At 35.7% G+C, this 20,697-nt stretch overlaps 2 protein-coding genes across 2 annotated transcripts in view; one reads left to right on the top strand and one right to left on the bottom strand.

Moving 5' to 3' along the window:
• Positions 1–7,168, bottom strand: part of LOC113230731 (serine--tRNA ligase, cytoplasmic) — a 13,314-nt gene extending 6,146 nt beyond the window's left edge. The window contains exons 1-6 of the mRNA XM_026464804.1: positions 6,781–7,168; positions 6,276–6,492; positions 4,964–5,124; positions 3,422–3,603; positions 2,670–2,760; positions 160–416 (exon numbers count right to left, since the gene is read on the bottom strand). Coding sequence (XP_026320589.1) covers positions 160–416; positions 2,670–2,760; positions 3,422–3,603; positions 4,964–5,124; positions 6,276–6,492; positions 6,781–7,101 — 1,229 coding nt within the window. The 5' untranslated portion in view covers positions 7,102–7,168. The remainder of the gene's footprint in view (positions 1–159; positions 417–2,669; positions 2,761–3,421; positions 3,604–4,963; positions 5,125–6,275; positions 6,493–6,780) is intronic.
• A 3,530-nt stretch (positions 7,169–10,698) lies between these two features.
• LOC113230619 (dnaJ homolog subfamily C member 13) overlaps positions 10,699–20,697 on the top strand; it is a 63,314-nt gene continuing 53,315 nt past the window's right edge. Inside the window, exons 1-6 of the mRNA XM_026464614.1 lie at positions 10,699–10,812; positions 11,229–11,578; positions 15,351–15,697; positions 17,295–17,430; positions 18,487–18,605; positions 19,898–20,044. Of these exons, the coding sequence (XP_026320399.1) occupies positions 10,800–10,812; positions 11,229–11,578; positions 15,351–15,697; positions 17,295–17,430; positions 18,487–18,605; positions 19,898–20,044 (1,112 nt within the window). The 5' untranslated portion in view covers positions 10,699–10,799. The remainder of the gene's footprint in view (positions 10,813–11,228; positions 11,579–15,350; positions 15,698–17,294; positions 17,431–18,486; positions 18,606–19,897; positions 20,045–20,697) is intronic.

The raw sequence follows: 20,697 nt of genomic DNA, 5'->3' as shown, positions 1-20,697 counted from the left end.
AAGCTTGTCAATGTAAAACAAATTAGTTACAAAAATGGCTATTTGGTACTCGTCGCGACATCTGGTCTATCAATAGGTACTAAATACCCGACTACGATGTCTTGTAAAGCGATTAGCAGTCCTTTCGAAGTATTGGTCCATGGTAGAACTTAAACTTACCTGACAAGTAATCTTCTTGCCTGATAGTCTAAGCAATTACTACACGAGACCAATTCTCTAAACGCCCCCGAGCCAGGGAACCACGCCTCCAAATCCAACTTCTTAGAGGCAGCATGATTCAATGCCCCCGAGACAATGTTGACAATACGGTACGGGATACCGAGAATTTTGCAGAATTCTTCTGCGTTGTTAATCATTTCGTCCATCATCAACCACGACGCGTTGTCGTGTGGAGATGTTAGCACGAATTGTTCCACCTGGAAAATGGACAAAGAATTAGTTAGTTCTATGCAACAGACCTCTGCTTCTGCTTTCCGCAACCGCCGAAATTCCGAACGGTTTTTCACATCTATTTCCGTTTCTGCTACCGCAACATTTATGACGGAACGTTTATCGGAAGTTGACAACGCTTGCGATTTATCAGGCCCTGGGCCCTCGTTCTCCGTCCAATATAATTATTGTCAAATAAATAATACTCGACAAAATGATGCGAATTTTATACTTGACATTGGTGTTCTAATTTGGTCGGGTATTAATATATATATTAATATATATATATTATTTTAATTAACCTATTATGTTCCACTGCTGGGTTGTCTCTTCGGCCGAGAGTCGAGCAGTCAACAGCCCCTGGAGAGGCGATACACGTGTCGGGTATATTTTTGGTGGTGGTTTGTGACTGTAGTTGCGCTTGTGTTATTTATTATATTAATATAAAATTAATGAGAGGAGGGATAGTGGGATAATTAACTGCATTAAAAAATATTCAACACAAGCTCAGCTATTTTGCACGATTAACCTTCACTGGGTTCGCGGAATAGCAAATTAATTTACTTCCATCCGCAAAGTAACGCCCGATTCTATTATTTACTTAAAGGTCTCCCCCAAAATCCTCAATTGCTCCGTCTTTGGCGATCTCTCACCACTCTCTCTCAAACCCATGAAGGTCGTTTCGCCCACGCCTTCTCGGCCGTCCACGCAATGTTAAAATCTATCCTGGTATCAGATTCGGTTGTGGAGTGGTTTCGCCACTATCTCGTTGGGCGAAGGCAATGTGTACGTGTCGATAACAAGCATTCTACCTTCTGTGATGTTACTGCTGGTGTGCCTCAGGGTGGGGTCCTCCCTCCTCTTCTTTTTTCAATATTTATTAACTCCCTTACTCCCTTGCTTTCTTGTCAGTATCATTTGTATGCTGAAGATCTTCAGATCTATTCCCGGTCTCCTGTGCATGGTTTAGATTATAGTTTAATTGCTGAACTTAATGACGACCTTGCGACAATACACAATTGGAGTCGTACCCATGGCCTTACAGTCAATCCCAACAAGTCGCAAGCCATCGTCATTGGTGGCTCGAAGCAGATAGCTAAGATAAATTATACGTCTGTTCCCTCGCTCGTCTTTGACTCCTTCCCTTTACCTTTCAGCAGTGTTGTCAAAAACCTTGGCGTTCTCTTTGACTCCACCCTGTCTTCGCGAATCGCGAACTAAGGTCCAAGGCGGATAACTTGCTGAAACCTTCCTTCACCCGGTCAGGATACTACATGAACTCCTTTACGATTATGGCTGCACAATTGTGGAACGAACTTCCGTCTGAAATACGACATTCCAAGTCGCTTCTTATTTTTAAAACTGCATTGCGTAACTATCTTCTGAAACGTTCCTAGTATGCAACATGTATTTATATATTTATTGGTAAGTATAAGTATATTTAGGTATATATATTTCTTTATTATTTACAAATATATATGTAAGTCTAGTACACCGTTATTTATTTATTTATTATTCGATACATATATATATATATATTATACTACTTATACGTTTCTGACTATGGCACACTACCTCTTCTCCTTAGATTAGCTTTCCTATACCTTAAAGGTTATCTGGAAGAGATCGCTCTTAGCGATAAGACCGCCTTTGCCCACATTAGTTTTAAGTTGTCTATGTACTGTTTTTGTTATTGTATGTGAGCAATAAAGTGTATATCTATCTATCTACTCCTTCAAGGACCAGTAGCTCTTCCAGACTTTCTCTATGCGAAAACCGATTGCCTTATCTTGCCTGTTTTCAAAGCTTGCTAACTGGCCCCGATAGATATGAGTATATCTATCGATGAGTATCGACATACTGGATTGCCTGCCCGTCTATCTCAATTAATTATTAATTATTTGACAGTAATTGTTATGGACGGAGAACTAGACTACAGCGCCTGCTGATCACGGATCACATCACGCAACATTATGCCCATATGTATAACAATTTTGTCGACGATGATGGAGCATGCACACCTAAATAATGCCTGTTGACTCTCGCCTTGAAACTTTTATTATTATTAAATTTACTTAATCTTACAAGTACAGTTCGCTGATCATATTTTTGTGTTTGATGGTATCACTGATGGGGCACCATGATTTAAAAGTGTGTCCTATCGAAATTGTGTCCAAATGAAAGTAAATTTGTGGTAAGCATTATACCCGTTGCATTTTTTGTATAATTATTGTTTATACCTTCTCAAACTGATGTACTCTGAAGATACCTCGCGTGTCACGTCCGTGGGAACCTACTTCTTGTCTGAAACACGTGGAAAGACCAGCGTACCTGCAAAATACAATTTCCTAAAAATTACAAATAGTTTTAAAATTATATTCTAATAAAATTATCTTTGGATAAGACTGCGTTACAGAGTGAATTAGAAAAAACAATTCCAATAGATATATGGAGTGTTTTTTTAAATGGGACAGTATGGGGAAATCCGAAACCATAGAAGATACAAGGAAGCTGTCTAAGGAACCATTAAGTATTTTTTTGGGAAAACAATTTTGCCATAGTCAATTTTTTGTCAAGCATGTCCATGAAAATGAATAAAATAAAAAAATCAAAAATAAATCAAAAAATTTTTAATGGGGTTCGACTCAGTTTTATGTAAGGATCATTTCATAGTATGGGCTGATAAAAATCGAGACAGCAGAAGTTGATCAAATTTCATAAAATGCTTTTCATACAAAACAAATTAAAAAAAAGAAAAAAAAAACTTATAAGGGACGAGAAAAATAGGGACAACAGAAGTTTGTCAACTTAACAAAATGATTTTCATACACACGCTTGACCAAAAAATTGACTATGCCAAAATAGTTTTCACAAAAAAGACTTAATGGTTCCTAAAACAGTTTCCTTGTGTCTTCTATGGTTTGGGATTTCTCCATAATGTACCATTTAAAAAAATACTGTATAATATAGATGTGTACCGAATTTTTCTCACCTAATAGGTAAGGAAGATTCAGGTAACCACTCATCTCTATGGTAAGCGGCTATCGGCTGCTCCGACGTGGCGATCAAGTATTTCTCCTCAACGACGTTGTCTCCCTTGTTTTCAGACCCTTTGCCTATCACTTTGTACAGTTCCTCATCAAATTGTGCTAGTTGAGCTACTTCTTGCATTACCTAGTACATAGTTATAGTTAAGTTAGGTAAAATAATGTATTTTTATGGTTCAGAAACAGAGAGGTATTGTAAGGTATTATAATCTACAGAGGCATTTACAATGGTGAAGAAGTTTTGATATATTTTGATGCACAAGGTTTTTTCTAATAATACAAGTACTTTAGGGAATGTTTGCATGTTGTGTATGCTTGTGTATTATACTGGTTCTTTCCGTCACCATTCACACGCACTTTTATTGTGGGTATACCTATAATACGCCGAAGCATTTTGCTTCCATAAGCACTATGTGAATGCATACCAATCCTTGACCAATTTTCACATTCAAGTAAAATTTAATAATTGGAGAAATAGCAAAATCAACCATTAAAATAATTGCTCCTAAATTAAAGTTAGGCGCTATTTATAAAAATGAATCTTCATGCGTGAACAGCCACCCTTAAAGGTGGATGATTTTCTTCAAAATTAAATGGGACCACTATGGAAGTACCCCCTTTCCAACAAAATAAGAATCATGAAAATCACAAATACCGGAGTTATCGCGTAACATACATACAAAAAAAAAGAAAAAAGAACATACAGTCGAATTGAGAACCTCCTCCTTTTTTGAAGTCGGTTAAAAATTAATAAAAGTTGCGGTGCCGCAACCTGGCGTCGACTACTTGTCCCGCCTCGGGCAATACAAAGTGCAACTTAGCTTCACAACTATAACTATAACTATTGTGTGCAGTCATCATCATTATTTAAAAAGTACAACTCTAAGGGCGCGTTCCCATCATGTCGTAACGTTTTATTTATCGTTGAACGACTGTCGCGTCAAGCTTGTGCCCATATCACGACTATCTGTCGTGACTGTGTCGTGGACGTTTATTTTATCACTGAGTGCCTGCCGTGTTCCCACTAACTGTTCCCACTAGATCGTGACGACAATTTACGGCAGCCGCCTTGCCGTTAGTACGACAGATAATCGCATATCAAACGATTCTGTTCGCGATCGAGATCGCGCGACAGAATCGTTTGAAGCTGCGATTATCTGTCGTCACATTTTTATCGAGGCGTTTGTTGTTCTAGCTCTTCCCATTGTCGTGACAGGCTGTCGTCGTAACGTCAAAAGAGTCGTGAACGATAGTTAAGCATGTTGTTCTATCTGTGAACAACTGCATTTACATATACAAGTCATGACACTTTAAACTGCACGACTATCTGTCTTCACCACATAATGGGAAGGCGCCCTAAGGGCACAACGTTATGTAGGATAATAATTCCACTGAAATGTTAATAAACTACATCATTTTCCTAGGTACTGTTTTTTCTAGGTACAGTTCTCCTAAAAGTAATAAACTAAACATAAACTCATACATACATCTTTTTTCATAAAGAAAGGTGTATATAACGGGAGATATCCTTTCTTAAGCAGTATTCTCAATGATAGCTGCACAATGGCCTGTTCCAGAAAGACCGCCGGGCCTTTGAGGTAGTAACCACGGCCACCCGCAACTGCCGCGCCTCGTTCGGCATCCATACCTAAAATGAAAGTGATATTCTGAAGTATAATTTGCTTCTTTACAATATAAAGAAACACATTCTCATATTATGCTATTGTCTATTAATATCTAATAAACAAACGTGTGCTCTGTGACACCATATGGAAGAGGCTATAATAAAAATAAACTAGCTGTTCTTGACAGTTGTCTTCACAAAGTCTCAAATTCATTTAAGGGGCAATGTATACCCTTCTATAATAAGATTCCGATTGATACTCAAAAGGTTATTATACAACTTTGCATATTTGGATAGAAAAATCCAAGACAGTGACCCATTTAGCTCTTTCAGGTATTCTTCATCTAGATGTTTAAATTAAATATTGTAGGTGTATGGGCCCAGCCCACACCCTGCTATATAATTAAACTTGCAAAGTGTTTGTTTATTTAAATGTTATTTTGAAGTAAGGAAAATAAGTGTACATAATAATATCACATAGTAGCTAATTATTGAAAAAAACATGTTTTCCTAATTATACCAAGTTGGTTTTGTGTACACAACTGTGTGGTAACTGCATATGTGGCAGTCTTAATGGTTTATTATATATATATATGAAAAGTGTACAATATGGAAACCAAGTTTTGTTTGCCTTTTTCTGACAACACCTTAGCAAGGTAAAAAAATTTCATTATCTAACACCACAAAAAATGATTGAAAACACATATTTTTTATATTAACTTATATGCAGTAGCTTCAACACTCACTGGGGGGCAGTAGGGACCACGTTGGGAAACTATGCTTTAACATGTTAAAACACAAATTTTTCCAGAAATATATTACACCAAAATTATACAAAGTGGTGTAATATCAACCCCTCCTATGTAAAGTATTGTATGTCGAACTTGCCAAGTTTACAGGGGAGCATTTTAAAACTGAATTCACTGAAATAAGCATAATACATGACTAGCATTTCTCAGTTTTATTCAGCTACGCTTGTTACTCACATAGAGTATTATAAAATTCTAGATATTGGTTAGATGATCCCTCTATGTGAGTAATGAGAGAATTCAGAATGTTATAATGCTCCCCTGTAAACTTGGCACTTTCGACACACAATCCTTTACGTAGGAGGGGTCGATATATGGGGGAAACAAATGCCTTTTTAATAGTTTCTTGGTAAAATATCAACTCACCATCAATCATAGAAATGAGATCTACATGAGAGTATTTATTCCTTGCAGTACAGTCCCCATATGTTCTTACAACTTGGTTATTGTCTTCATTGTCATCGATTGGCACAGACTCATGGGTAAGGTTACCAATTTCCCTGAGTGCTGCGGAACGAGTCCTTTCTGCTTTTACGAGAGCTTGGTCATTTGTTGTTATTGCTTCATCTATAAGTACTCGTACCTGAAATGAAATTATTTGTATGATAAATCACTGAGTTTGTTGTTGTGCAATCTGCATTAGAAAAAAAAGTGTAACGAAAATTATTAATTTCCCTTAATTTCTTCAGATTTTTCATATACAGCTGTTTATTGTTAGCAGTTTTGATTTTGTCTTTTTAAAAGATATTCTTAATCTGGTCGAAATATGTGCACGAAAGCCAATCATGAAAGTATGTTTTATGTAAAAAATGGAAAACATCTAACGCCCAGGTTCATCAATAGTTATATTTCGTGAGGTATAAACAAGTACCTTTTTAATTTGATTCACGGTAAGCGGCTTCAGCTGATCGCCAATAAGATTTATTAGGTTATCTACAATCACGGCCGGCAATGGCTCGTCCTCCGCCCCCACAGGCTCCTTGCCCTTCATCTTCCGCCCTATCTCCTTGCTGCACATATTCTTCAGCATATTCAAATTGTCGGCTACATGTCGCAATCGTCTCCACACAGTATCCTGTTCAATAACTATGTCCACTAACTTCACATCTTTAAACCTTTTGCGTTGGTTCTCACGAACTTTTTCAGGGTCACCGTCTTTGTCGGCACGAAAGAGATCTAAGTCGAGCACCATCCTGATGTTATTTGAGTAAACGTGGCGCAATGTTTGTTTTTTAAAGTTGGAAAATTAAAAGAGAGAGGTGGTTACACGTCTAAAGTATGTTTCACGAGTTTTGTGACATTGACATTCAATGTTTTTATATTACTTTCATTGCTGGGTAATTTTCCGACTGAAAAATGTTCTACCTTTAAAATATCTTTTGGATTTTTCGTTTAGCGCGAATTATAAAATAAACTTGTATTATCTAAAAGCTGCAGAGAAAAACGAGATTTAAAATTATTTGACAACAGCGAAAAAAACCTTCCACAATCACACCACCACCACTTGCTATTGGCTCCCTCGGTTTCGTTCAGTAACTTAAACTTTTTACAGATGTCAACTTAGAGCTTAGAGGATAGAAAAAAAAAAAGAATAGAGTCATATTCCAGAACTCTACTCTATGCTCAAGTCAGGATTTGACCAGACTTGAGTATGATTTTAAGCACTGGAAATAGGACCCTAATAGCAAGGACTTGAGTGTGATTTCTAGTGCTTTGAATCATACTCAAGTCTTGACTTGAGCATTGAGTAAAGTTCTACAATACGACCCTAATGGCAGGGACTTGAGTATGATTTCGAGTGCTTTAAATCGTACTCATGTCATGAATTGAGCAATGAGTAGAGTTCTGGAATACGACCCTTAGAGCATACAGGACGGGAAGCGCTATCAGCGTTATTTCTCGAACAAAAATTTCTGCCACTTTTTGAGCCCCTCAAAAAGTACTACAAGCAAACAGGTGCACTCAAATGCAAAATTGAATTGTGTCACTATGGCCTCCTACAAACGAAAGTCTACAACACTAGCTTATTTTTACAAATACACAGATAAAACACACATTCATGCCATGTCCGTACATAGAATAAGCCTGTAAAAATAAATCGATTCTCATGAATATACTAGAGTCGGAAAGTTATTGACGTGACGGTGTCGAAATGTATTACGTATTGATTAATCATGTATATGAAAAATGTAATTCCACCTTGGCTAGACTGTATGTAGTGAATTTATTTTTCCAATTTTGTGTGTACTGTAACAGTAAGGTAACAGTAGTATTGTTTTACTTGTATTTGCCAGAGGAGATTGCCCATTGACTTACAATAAATGGATGACAATAAATACAATCCTAACTCTAATCCAAAAACCGCGGAAAAATGTCCGGAGTTTTTTTTTCAGTGTATGCCTTGTCGCAGTCAGGGTTGGAGCCAATGACAAGCATGGCCGGAGTTAAACTCTACAAACGTAGTGACATGTATAGAAATATTTAAAAAACTAAAACGTTTAATTTAAACTGTAAAGTCATTGAGGTATTGCTTAATTTTGTTTGCCACAATTTAAAGGCCTAAAAATTATGCATATCAGCTTCTACTGGAAATAACAAAATGCACCATATTTGGCTTCTTGTGAAAACTACTTGAACACAAGAGTTATGGAGTAGTGTTAATGTCAATATTAATTAATTTTATAGTATTATGTTGCATTTTTTACGAATTCACTTCAAGTAATAAGAGTTGTGATATATAGGTACATACATACATATACTGTAAATGCGAAAATAGCTGTGTCTCTCTGTTGGTAGTTATAACGTGGTGCAAGAAATATTTTGATGATTCGAATTTCTAGATTCCAACTAGAAATAAACTCAAAGTTTAATAATCTCGTAAACCGATTTATAACAAAACCGTTATGCTTTCAGGGGATTTTGGTTGCTCATTACAAGGAAAATAAGAAAGAAGTTACTTTGTTTTGTAATATTCCTAAAATAACCTAAAAAATTACATTTGGGATTACAAAAATTCGAGCAAACATTAACTTCGGGCAAATGTATTTTCGGACTTCTGATTGATAACTCGAACCAGTAAAACGAATACAACAATATTTTGTTAGTTATTTATGACTAATATTTAACAAGAAGTGATTTTAAAAATAAGATTAACATTAAATCAACTCTATAGTTTTTGTTCTAAATTTAAATATTTCGATCGCTTGTAGTTCGAAAATTGAAATTGACGCTAACGGGTCTCTTTCTGTCTTTTGCGCGTGTTTTTTTTAGGATAAGGACAGTTAGCTCTTTGGTTATTTTTATTGCTTTTGTAATTTATATATGTACTTACGTATATGTACTTACGTATATGTACTTTTAATTTTTTTCTTACAATACGGCATGATTTATATTAAACAATTACAATTTATTTTCATTATATATAATTTATTACATTATTATTTAATATACAATACGACGGAGAAATCGCTGGTCCCAACCACTATGGAGATCTTTGCAACAAAAAAAGGATCATCAAAATCGGTTCACAAATACCGGAGTTACCGCGTAACATACATACAAAAAAAGAACATATAGTCGAATTGAGAACCTCCTCCTTTTTTGTCGGTTAAAGACAAAATAAGTAAGTAAGTCAATGAAGAGAAGGCTTGGAGAAGACGGGACTTGTGGAATACACTTTGTAAAATCTACGTGGCGTGTTTATTTTATTTTTTGCAAGAAGAAGCCAAAATGCCATTTTCTAAATTTTTTTCGCTAAAGAAAAGTAAAACTTATGGCGCGTACAAATTAACCGTTGTTAGACGCACTGCAGCCGCGCGGTGGCTGTCACGCTAGTGAGGTGTACATGTTAATTTTTCAAATTAACTACGATGGATGAAAATCGAATTGACAAGTAAAATTTGATTTGATTGAAAATTAAATTTATAGATAATGTGAAACAACACCCTGCAATATGGGATAGCATCTCCGCCAGCTATTCCAATTTCCAATGGACTGGACAAAAAAAGGCATGGGAAAATGTACATATGTCTAAAATTTGTTGACAATTATGAAACTAAAACTACAACTGAAAAAAACAAAGCAGGTGAGACATTTTTAACACCTATGTGTGAAGTGTATGCCTCAAGAACTTTGACGGGGGGTTGGACTATATGTCTTTTGGTTTTGAATACAAGTGTGAAGAATAGTGTTAAACAAACGTAAAAATCCCATAAAAACCCGTAAACAAGGCGAAAACTATTTAGAAATATTTTTCGTAAATCGAGTTTTGTAACTATTTAATTGTAATATTACAATGTGCTTTTGCAATCCATCGCGTAACTGAATCGAAAGATAAAACATCACTAAAAAAGTGGTCGCACTTCAGCAGCGTGGGATTCGCTCTGGGCCTTTTGGAGGGAAAAGTGTTGTTTTTATTTTGACTTTCAATTATTTTGTGAAATCTAGTTTAAAGTGGAATAGGATATTATAGGATATCACGTGTCTTAATCGAAGATTGAAATGCGAAATTATACGAATCTCTTCTTTTTTTGGAATTCTAAGGAATCCCGAGTCAATCCAAGCACGCCGCCTCAAATTGCCTATTCTTTGTGGCGGCCATATTTACAGAAACATAATTAAATGAAGACACGGCTCAAAGGACTTGTATCCAAGCCAAAATTATTAATAAAAAAAAATCAGCCGCACGGCTGCAGCACTTTTAACAGCGGCTAATTTGAACGCGCCCTTAATTTCTTGTTATTTTGGCAACACAAGCTTGGAGTTGTCATTTGTCAATTGAGCGATTTGTCGGCCCTTTCGTGGAGCTACTTTTGTTCGAATTTTTTACAATATTTTGTATACTATGCGGTTGCTATTGGATAATCGCTGAAATTACTGAAACTTTATTGAATGTCTACTAACTGTGAGTATTCATTATCGGCGAAAGTGAATGTTTTTGCGCAAAAAATCTATTTACCACGTCTTGTTTACACGTCTTCATATCGACAGATTCCCAGATCTATTTACAAAGGGGTGGATTCATTCCAATAAGTCGTCTAAATCTTTGTTTGTGTTGCGTATTACGCGGAAAAAAAACCAAACTCGTACGTAACGTTTTGTTGAAGGTAGAATGAAATATTTTTTTAATGATTAACGCAAAATAAGTGTCTAATTTATTTTACTTTGATTATGTTTGTAACCTACTTTCATTGCTTCCTCTTCCCTGATAGTTGAAAAATAACTAATTACGGCATGACATAACAAAATTTTCAACACAGCTAATTTTGTTAATACCAATATTTACATTTAATTTATTTTTATACTTATTTTGTTTTTCAGGCAATGCTAAAATGATTCCCCTTAAAGACAATCAGGACATCGCTTCTTTCCTTGTCACAAAGCACTCTTGGAGAGGGAAGTACCAACGAGTGTTTTCTATTGGCACTCATGGCATCACTACATACAACCCTGACCGTCTGGAAGTGACAAATAAATGGCTGTACTCTGACATCATTACTGTTGCCTCGGCCAAGCACTCAAACTCAGCTGCAAACCATGACTTCACACTGGTCATGAAGAAGGGCAATAAAGTTGACGCAATGAAGTTCTCTTCGGAACACAAATGTCTGATTCTTACTGAGGCATTTAAATATAGGCACTTGTTTGCTGAGAGGCCAAAAGATATACTTGTAAGTATAACTTCTTTAATATGAAATTTTTCATTATATTTCATTTACTTTTTATGAAATGCTGATAAATAAGTATTAAACCTTGAAATAGCGGATTTAGTTATTATTTTCTAGCCACACCGTTTACATTCTATGTCGTATTTTGACAGGGGCACTAGTTGATTCCCAAATCTAGACTAGTGTATAAAGTGCACATTTAAGTCCCAATTTTGAAATCAAATAATGTGTGAAAATTGTGAAAGTTTAAATTAATGGGGGTACTACTGTTGGTATTTATCATATATTACTATTGTTAAGAAATTATTATTTTTTAATTCTACATGAGCTTAAAATACAAGGTATGTACAGTCCGCGAGGCCTAAGCTGAGCTTTGCATTTGTGTGAGTGCACATAGATAGTGTAGGTGTGACGTCGGCCTAGAGGGCGACGCGTCCTTCGCTAGGTTTAAATCGGTTTAAAGTGCTTTTTGTCAACTGGCCTGAGGCGCGGTGCATCCCTCGCGCGACGCAACTCCGCCGCGCACCTTTCACACTTCACCTCTTGTACTGGTAGCAGCGTGACGTGTTTAATTCTTAATATTTTGTTTTTGTGTTCGATTTATTAGTGAAATGGCTGCCAACACAAATAAACGAATTATACGAAAACCTTTAAATAGCCAAGTAAAGGAAATTTTGTGTAATTTAAATAGTTATTTTAAAGACATGAACGACAAAGACATGTCAAACCCAGGTATGCGCGTTCAGTTCCAAAAAATCCCCATTCCTTCCACTTCCCCATCTTCAGGGTACAAGCTGCAGGACAAGCTCAGCCTGCTGGGGATGAGCATCCGGAAGGACATGAGCAACAAAGAGTATATAGAGAGCGTCATCTGTACCGCGTCGCGCAAGCTTGGCATCCTGAACAAGGTGCACCGATTTTTTACTCCAGAGCTGCGATACCTGTTGTATAAAGCTCAGGTCCGAAGCAGCATGGAGTACTGTTCGCACCTTTGGGACGGCTCTGCCAAGTACTTGCTCGATGCCCTAGATGGACTGCAGCGCTAAAAAATGTCAAATGTCACTACATCAGCCCAATTGGTAGCGACATCGACGGGAATTCCGCTGTCCACTGTCAAAAGAGTTTTATTGGAAGGTAAACGTCTTTTGGAAGACGGAAGCAAATTTAAGTCTCCGAAAAAGACCAGATGCAGGAAAAATATCATTATCATTGACGATTTTGATAAAGCGGTAATCCGAAGAACTATTCGCAACTTTCACATTACTGATAAAGAGGTGCCAACTATGAAACGAATATATGAAAAGTTGAAGAGAGAAATAAACTATCCAGGTTCAATTTGGTCATTGCGTAAAGAAGTGTCTCTTTTAGGATTTAAATGGAAAAGAACAGAAGATAATAGAAAAATTCTAATGGAAAAACATGAGATACGTTATCTACGTATACATTTTTTGATTAAAATTTCCGAATATCGCATGGCCGGCCAGTCGTTTATACCGACGAAACATACATAGACACGACTCACACTTCTTCAAAATCTTATTTAGATGGCAGCACTTCTGGTTTGAAGAAACCAATTTCTAAAGGAAATCGTCTAATAATAGTTCATGCCGGCGGAGAGGACGGTTTCATACCAAATGCACTGCTGATGTTCAAAGCAAATAAAAAAAGTGGTGATTACCATAATAATATGAATGCAGCAAACTACACGAAATGGTTACAAACGCAATTAATTCCAAATTTAAAGCCCAATAGCGTTGTGGTGGTAGACAATGCATCTTACCACAATTCGTTAGAAAATCCCGCTCCCAACTCAAATAGTCGTAAACAAGATATGATTGACTGGCTCAAGTATCGCAATATCGATCACTCTACATCGATGCCTAAACCACAACTCTATTAATTGATACTGCAAAACAAACAAAGATTTATTGAATATAAAATTGACACTTTACTTAGAGAACATGGTCACAGCGTCATTCGTCTACCACCCTACCACCCGGATTTCAACCCAATTGAAAATATATGGGCAATGATAAAAGGGTACGTGGCTAAAAAAAACGTGTCAATGAATATGGATACAATTATGAGGTTAGCGAAAGAAAAAGTTGACACTATCACTGTAGAAGAATGGAAAAATGTATGTGACCACGCAATAAAAGAAGAAAAAAAGTTTCATGGTCACGATGCCATTCTTGACGATATAACGGAACGATTCATTATTAACACAAACGATACATCAGAGGAGAGTGAAAATGAAGACGAGAGTGATAAAGAAAATGATGAAAATGCAATGCAATGTAAATGCAATGTCCGGTGCAGAAGAATTGTTATAATTTTTTTATATTTGAATTTTATTTATTGATCTCTGACTTCTCGGTCACACTTACATATGTACACATGGTCATCGGTCATACATATCATAGCTGGCTTTTATTTTAACAATTTAAGCTATTTAGTTTTAATTTATTTTTAAACTAGAATATCTCTCCCACTTATGTTAAAAACCTACCTAATACTAAAATTTATTTTTAAAAGTTTTTTGTCTGACTCTACTTTTGGTGATCACTCACACAAATGCAAAGCTCAGCTTAGACCTCGCGAACTGTAATTATGTTTTGAAGTTCAATTCATTAATCTGTACAGGAAATAACTTAACTTAAATTTTTAAACAATATCGTGTATAAATTTTATGACAAATTCTTTCCTGCTATTTTTATTTTGTTGTACGTATTTTCTTCTTAACTTTTTGTGCTTTTTGCGTTTGCGTGTTTGTGTGAGTGTGTGTATGCGAACGCTTGTATATGCCTGTGTGATAATGTATTTAAGTATATAGCATGACATGGACTATATGCAATACATAGGCCCTACTAAATATAGTAGTATGTTCTGTTATAGTAGGGCCTATGCAGCACTTTGTCATAGTAATTTATCTATTGTGTTTGCCACTAATTGCAACTCAGAACCAAGGAAAATGGAATGAAAGAACTGTAAGATTTTCTTAGCTTCTATTTTCAATTTTTCAATTCAACATGTTTGCTCAAGAGTGAGTTTTGTGTGCCCATTAGAGGGCAACATTGACTTAGGAGATGCAGAGTTCTCACCCATTTCATGGCAGAATCTATGGTCCATGCTCTCACTTAGTTTAAGGTTAAACAAGTGCATAATCACAGTACAGTGACGTGTAAGAGCCTTAATCGCAACTTAGTCACTATTCTTGTTCAATGCTAGAGTCTTGTGTTGCTGGTTATCAGAGTTTTCAAGTGTTCAAGATCATTGACTTGTAGCTGGATATGTTGGGATGCATCTATGCATTGGTTTCAGAGTATGAACTTTGCCATTCTTTTTGAAAGCTTTTTTGCTGCCTCATTACTCTTAATATTAGAGTGGCTTGGCACTCAGTACAAAACCAATGGATTCCTCTCACCAAGAGTATAAGACTATAAAGGACTGGTGCAAGTGTGTAAATAGTTGATGTCTTTGTGGGTTGATTGAGGTTGGAGGTTGTCTGAATTTACATAAATGTCCTGATTAATGTAGATTTGTATCAAATCTAATGTAGATTTAGATAAATTTTCCTTCAAGTTAGATTCTCCTGTTTCCAGTCCTTCATGATTGGAATAACAACATAGAACAGTTTTTTTAAATTGTTTTTGGAAAGTGTGATACCAGCTGACTTTCCCAGAATGGGATGTTCTTGAATTGAGTATATAATAGTGGCAGTTAATGTTATTGAACAATGCAACTTTCTGAATAAACATGACTTTTTCTTCAACAGAGATATCAAGCCTACAAACACCATTGGAGTGGTACCCGCCTGCCGGTAGTCCTAGAAGTGGGACCATGCTCTCTAGAACAACTGGATCCCTCCACACACACCCTCTTAGCTAGCTACCCATATTGCGAAATACAGGGAATTCTTCCTGTCAAAGATGTACCAGGAGGTTTTGTGTTAGCTGTAGGGGGTTATAGTAGACTTCATTTGTTTTCCAATTCAATGGACAACCAGATAATAATAAATAAAATGCTTGAAATGGCCAACCTGACTTTGACAATCAGTATCAAAGTTTTAGCAGCTACAATTACTTTAGATGATTGCCACAATCAACGGTTCGGGAAATATAGGTGAGCCCTTTTTTAATTACTAATTAATTAACCATCATCATCATTTCAGCCAAAAGACATCCTCTGCTGAACATAGACCTCCCCCAAAGAATGCCACAACGACCAGTCCTGTCCAATTAATTGATATCCAGCATTTATTGATACATCTTAATATCATCTAGATGTAAAATTCATTTTTGGAACTTTGTTAACATTTTTACAACTATACAGATGTTATAAGATTGTCAATATAAACTCACTCAGTTACCACCTATACACAAAAGATCTTTTAAAATGATTAAAGAATTATGTACTTATGAAATGAAACAATGTTTTCGGCATCAAGTACATTTATATACTCGATGGTTTTTGAATAATAATTTTCTTTTTTCAAATGAATCACCTTTCGGGCCTACCGTCGCACCCGTATCCATGGGACCTGTAAAGGGTCCGGAATGTTGGTTTGTTAAAAAAAACAAATGTCTGCTATTTAGATTCGAAAAAATATTTATTTCCTATGTATAGCAATCACGAAAACCTAAGAACTCGAAATTATGTACTTGAGAAAATGAACAATATTTCTGGCGATATATATTTTAACATAATTTATGATTCGAAGTCAATGTGATTTCTCGTATTGTTTGAATTACAAGTCACACAACACATAACACACAAGTCACATAACACAATTGTCTATTTGATATCTCCTTTGATTGAAACCAATATCATGTTTTGTCGTCATTTCGAGGCTAACCAAATGCATGTTATCAATTTGTGTGAATAATAAACGTTGTGTGTATTGTATTGAACAGATAAGCAGATTAGGAAAAAACTTTAGATATTTGCAATGTTTCTTGTTGCAATGTATTTGCAAACGGCTTATACAATTTTGCAATAATCTTTGTAGATTCTTTATTATGAGTCTGATTTTCGTAATCAAACAAAATGTGAAAAAGAACAGAATTAATATTTCTGTATAAAAATAATTTATACAGAAAGTCGACATGGTTACATCAATGTGACTAAGACAATAAACTAGTATACTACATTAGCTTTTATGTATAGGCTTCTGCACTGTTGCAACAAACCGATCGCGACGAACTATCTTTTCGACTAAATAAGAAGTTCACGTCTGATTGTGTTGAACATCCAGATGTTATAAATTTAGTTATCGTATTCATATATCCAGGGCGTACAACATTTAATTTATAGGTGTATAATTAGAAATGTATATTAAAAGTTAAAAAAAAATGTATATAAAACCATATTAAAACATCGAATATCATGTTGTAAATCAGAAATTTACTAATAATAACGCACACACTCATCATAACTAATGCTAACAATTCTTGCTTGTTCAGCTATCCGTGTCATAAGTCATAATCAATATAGGGTCTTTTTTAAATTGATTCTAGTTTGAATGTACTTTAGTGGGTTTATTGCTCTGCTAGTCATTATATTTGGATATTCTGAGGACCCTAAATATAGTATGTTAGAGAAAAAAAAAACATTTTTGTCTCATGTTAACAACGCTAACAAGACCCAACTTTAATTGGTCCTTCCCTCAACCAAAAACCAAAATAAGGTTAGCTTTTTAATGGTCATTTGCTTGTTCCAGTGGCGACCAACACCAAACTTCGTTAAGCGAGTTTACAGTTCACAAAGTGAACGCAGCTCGTCATATGGAGCCTATGCGTCGTACACTATGCTTGTCTGACACTTGCATACTTGAGAGAGATCCACAGACTTATTCAGTGAGTAAATAATCTCCTAAGACCCGGCAAACTGCAATGGGAAAAGCGCTAATTGCCCAATATGCATTGAAATGTACTAAATAAATTACATACTTCAGGCTCAAGCATGTCTTCAGGTTTTTCTAGATACCCTATGTTCATATGGAATACGTAGCACAAATTTGAACGTTATAATGTATATACACTGTCGTTACGCGATCATAGGAATAATATTGTCTAAGTCTGAATCATGAAATGTACATTTTGATGTACACGAGACCTTAGGTGGATGTTTGATTTTACTATTATCTTTTAAAATTTCTTTTTTAAAATTTTGTATGTGGACTACATATATCTACCATATAACAAGTTCGAGCTCGTGTCATTGTTTGGTTAATTATTTAAGGTGCTAAAAATTATGTACGGATAATTTTAGAATCTGCGATTGGCATAATGATTATCAATTTAAAGTATAAATAAAAATAATACTTTTTATGCGATTTTAAATCTTTACTACACACAAAATAAATTTATAATTATATCCAAACCCTATAGCATATCAATATCCAGAGCGTTTGACTGACATCAAGTTTAATTTCAATGGCTTCGCTTCGCTTTGTTGTGCATAAGTATTACAGTAACATTGACGTTCTTGTTTGTTTTATAATGTATATCTGCTCTTTTGTTTATTAGTTTATTTTCGGTTTGTTTTCATGATGCATTATTTTACCGACTGTAAGGTCACGTAAATATGTATATTTTCAATAAATAAACAATGAAATTGCTAGTGATAGTTAAATGGTTTCAAAATATAATGTTGAAATGATATTAAACATTAACTGGTATGTTGTTTAGTTTTTATCTACATGCTTAGTTTCTGACGTTGTTATTTAAGGCTAAACTCTTAGTTCAATGTAGATAAATAAAACTCTTTATTAATATTTTACTTCAAAGTGAATATAACCATCGAAGTAATTAATTCGCTCTGAAAGTATCCGTACCTAATTTGTAAAGCTAGTATATAATTGAGCTTTATTATACTTCCTTAAGTTTTTTCAAAGCATTTTTTCTCTTTAGGTGGTGTGCCTTCGACCGCTGAGCGATGTGTTCGCGTTAATACGAGATCCAGATCATCCACAGAAATTCTCAATAGAATATCTTAACGGCCAGACTCGAATGTATTTGGCCGGTGAAAGGTATTATTTTTTTATGTGTGTTGCTATTAGTTTTCCAATAATCATCGTGGCGAGTACGAACGTAAGGACGAATATCGACCGCAAAACGCAATATAATTCATTTTCCTGAACTTAAATGTAAAATTTCATGGTGTTCGTTTAATTTAAGATACTATGTTATTTAAAATAAATTAATCCTTATAATTAACCGTTTCGATCGGCATCATAAAATACAGGTCGACGCTAGAAAGTTTCAGTTTGTCCATATAAAAAATAAAATTAGAATTAACATTTTTACATAAAGAAATTACTTTAAATCGCTCTCCTGTAAGGCTAGCACGATAGGGCGCGAGTAGCGCGAGAGCGACATTAGGGACAAGATCTCTACGCGACAATAACAGTATCTCGCGCTTTATGTCGCTCACGCGCAAGTCGCGCCCTATCGTGCTAGCCCTACTCCAATATTTTCTAAGTGCACGTTAGACGTTTTACCTTTCCAGTGTCGAAATGTTTTTTTTTTTCACATTTGCGCGGTTCGATTCACTCCCAAGTTTAGCAAGCAAGTTTCCAAAATATTTCAATGCAGTATTATTTACTTAAAAAAAAATGTATCCATGAAGCAAGATATGATGTCCTGTATATATATTTAAATCCAGTATAACAACTTGAACCCACGTACATGCTGCACTGTAGCATTGCGATTACCAACAGAACTACAGGTCCGGTTACTGAGCCGTCGAAAGTCTCCTATATGTTTTTGTTATAGATCTTTGTACGTTCAAGTACCACCGGGTCGACGAAATTTTTCTGTGTTTTCGATTTTTGTATTCATAATCATAACCAAACTAGTGGTGTTATTTTATAAATATCTCAATAAATACATTTGAATTGAAAAGCGACATCTGCGTTAGTTAGGTATCACAACGGTATTACGGCTGCGGTGAGAAAGTTATTCAAAAATCTCTCGCTAGATGTCACTAGCAGCGACGAATGTTGAAACCCAGTACTAAGATACTATAACAAAAACACATAGGAGGTTTTCGACGGCTCGGCAACTGGACCCGTAGCTCAGTTGGTAAGAGCAATGCCACGGTGCAGCATGGACGTGGGTTCAAGTCCCAACTGGTCGACAAGATTTTTCTGTGTGTTCGATCTTTGTATTCATAATCATAACAAAACTAGTGGAGTTATTTCACAAAAAATCTCAATAAATATTAAATCTTGTTTAGCTTAATCTAAGGTGGTAATTATTTGTATTATGTTAGTGGAGTTTGGTGGTAAACTTTCTAAAATTCAACGGTACTGTTCTACAGAGACGCCTTATTAGCGTCTCTTCTTGACGGCGTCCGCTCTGCGGGTCAGCGCGACGTGCACGTACGATCGTCGCCCACACCCCGCGCGTATCGGCTTGGCCCATTGCATCGCGAAGTCGACGAAGAAACCGAATCTAATCACCTTAGGTAAACAATTTTTTTTTATTTTTACTTATTACAATCTGTTTACCACGATATGATTTGTTTTTATTTTCCCGATGTTTCGGAACGGTTACACGCTTCATAGTCACGGGTTGACTCATGACTGGCCAGCGGCAGATGACAGCTTTAAGAATAGATGTCTTTTTTTTTATATATCAATCAAGTGTCGGGACGAACAAGTCGTGCTCCTGATGGTAAGCTACATGCCTGTTCATAACAGTTACAGTGCCACTCAGAGCTTTAAATTGCAAAGATCTGAGGGGCACTACCAATGCGCCCGTCACCCTGAGACATAAGTTGACAAGTCCCATGTGCCTGTATATTCACCAGCACCCTTACCCTTAAAAACCAGAACACAGTAATGCTGACATTACTGCTTGGCGGCAGAACTGGACGAACTCTTACACAAGGAGCTCTACTGCAACTAAGCTGTCTGTCCTCTTTCGTTGTCGACGACTACCTTCATCTCGATTACTTGTGGTGTTACCATTGTCACTCACTCTAAAATAAAAATAAAAATTGAAATAAAAAGAAAAAGAACAAGACGTAATGAAATGAACAATTTTTTTATTATTATTCTGTGAGTATTTGAATATTGTGTTGTGTATGATCGTATTTTAATTTTTAATCTAAGTTCC

This window comes from Hyposmocoma kahamanoa, unplaced genomic scaffold, assembly GCF_003589595.1.
Source record: "Hyposmocoma kahamanoa isolate Upper Pololo Valley unplaced genomic scaffold, ASM358959v1 64, whole genome shotgun sequence".
NCBI lineage: Eukaryota > Metazoa > Arthropoda > Insecta > Lepidoptera > Cosmopterigidae > Hyposmocoma > Hyposmocoma kahamanoa.
The sequence above is the reverse complement of the archived record's forward strand: the minus strand, read 5'-3'. Positions and strand labels throughout refer to the sequence as shown.